General features: G+C 65.3%; 1 protein-coding gene across 1 annotated transcript in view; it reads left to right on the forward strand.

Annotated features, from left to right (window-relative positions):
- The window catches only part of LOC112942898 (serine/threonine-protein kinase WNK4-like), a gene marked incomplete at its 3' end in the record, with an annotated part of 2312 nt that extends 921 nt beyond the window's left edge, over positions 1 to 1391 (forward strand). Inside the window, exons 2-3 of the mRNA XM_026033947.1 lie at positions 64 to 221; positions 1303 to 1391. Coding sequence (XP_025889732.1) covers positions 64 to 221; positions 1303 to 1391 — 247 coding nt within the window. The remainder of the gene's footprint in view (positions 1 to 63; positions 222 to 1302) is intronic.
- Positions 1392 to 1439: the final 48 nt, after the last annotated feature.

Here is a 1439-nt window from a genome sequence, read left to right on the forward strand (position 1 = left end):
GAGCCTTGGGCGCCCCCATGGCTCTGGGTGCCGTCGGGTGCTGAGCCCCCCCGTCCCCCCCAGGCACCCCGGAGTTCATGGCGCCCGAGATGTACGAGGAGCGCTACGACGAGTCGGTGGACGTCTACGCCTTCGGCATGTGCCTGCTGGAGATGGGCACCTCGGAGTACCCCTACTCGGAGTGCCAGAACGCCGCGCAGATCTACCGCAAAGTCACCAGCGTGAGTGGCGCGCTGGCACCGGCGCGCTGGCACCGCCGTGGTGGCCACACTGTGGTGTCACCAGCGTGGTGTCACTGTCACGGTGTCACCGCCACGATGGCACCGCCGTGGTGGCAACACCATGGGGTCACCAGCGTGGTGTCACTGCTGTGGTGTCACTACCGTGGTGTCACCGTCGTGGTGGCAACACCATGGTGTTACCACCACGGTGTCGCCACCATGGTGTCACCGCCGCGGTGTCACCGCCACGTTGTCACCACCGTCGGGTCACCGTCGCATTGTCACCATCGTGTTGTCACCGTCGCGTTATCACCACCATGATGTCGCCGTCGCGTTGTCACCGTCGCGGGGTCACTGCCATGGTGTCACCGTCGCGTTGTCACCGTCGCGGTGTCACCACCATGGTGTCACAGCCATGGTGTCACCGTCATGGTGTCACCGTCGCAGTGTCATCACCATGGTGTCACCGTCGCGTTGTCACCGTCACGTCACCGTCATGGTGTCACCGCCGCGTTGTCACCACCACGGTGTCACCGTCGCGTTGTCACCGTCGCGGTGTCACCATCGCGGTGTCATCACCATGGTGTCACAGCCATGGTGTCACCGTCACGGTGTCACCGTCACGTTGTCACCATTGCGTCACCGTCGCGTTGTCACCGTCACGGTGTCACTGTCATGGTGTCACCATCGCGTTGTCACCGTCGCGTTGTCACCGGCGCGGTGTCACCATCGCGGTGTCACCGCTGCGGTGTCACCATCGCGGTGTCATCACCATGGTGTCACAGCCATGGTGTCACCGCCGCGGTGTCACCATCACGTTGTCACCGCCGCAGTGTCACCGTCACGTTGTCACCGCCACGGTGTCACCATCGCGGTGTCACCACCACGTTGTCACCACCGCGTTGTCACCACCGCGGTGTCACCATCGCGGTGTCACCGTCGCGTTGTCACCGTCACGGTGTCACCGCCACGGTGTCACCGTCATGGTGTCACTGCCATGGTGTCACCGCCGCGGTGTCACCGCCACGTTGTCACCGTCGCGTTGTCACCGCCACGGTGTCACCGCGCGCCCCCCTCGCAGGGCATCAAGCCCGCCAGCTTCGACAAGGTGACGGACCCCGAGGTGAAGGAGATCATCGAGGGCTGCATCCGGCAGAACAAGGCGGACAGGTGGGAAGCGGGGCGCGCGCAGGGCACCCCGCAGCGCGTGGGGACCCC

This window comes from Nothoprocta perdicaria, unplaced genomic scaffold (assembly GCF_003342845.1).
Source record: "Nothoprocta perdicaria isolate Ctin4 unplaced genomic scaffold, notPer1 scaffold_1372, whole genome shotgun sequence".
In the NCBI taxonomy this organism is placed as follows: domain Eukaryota; kingdom Metazoa; phylum Chordata; class Aves; order Tinamiformes; family Tinamidae; genus Nothoprocta; species Nothoprocta perdicaria.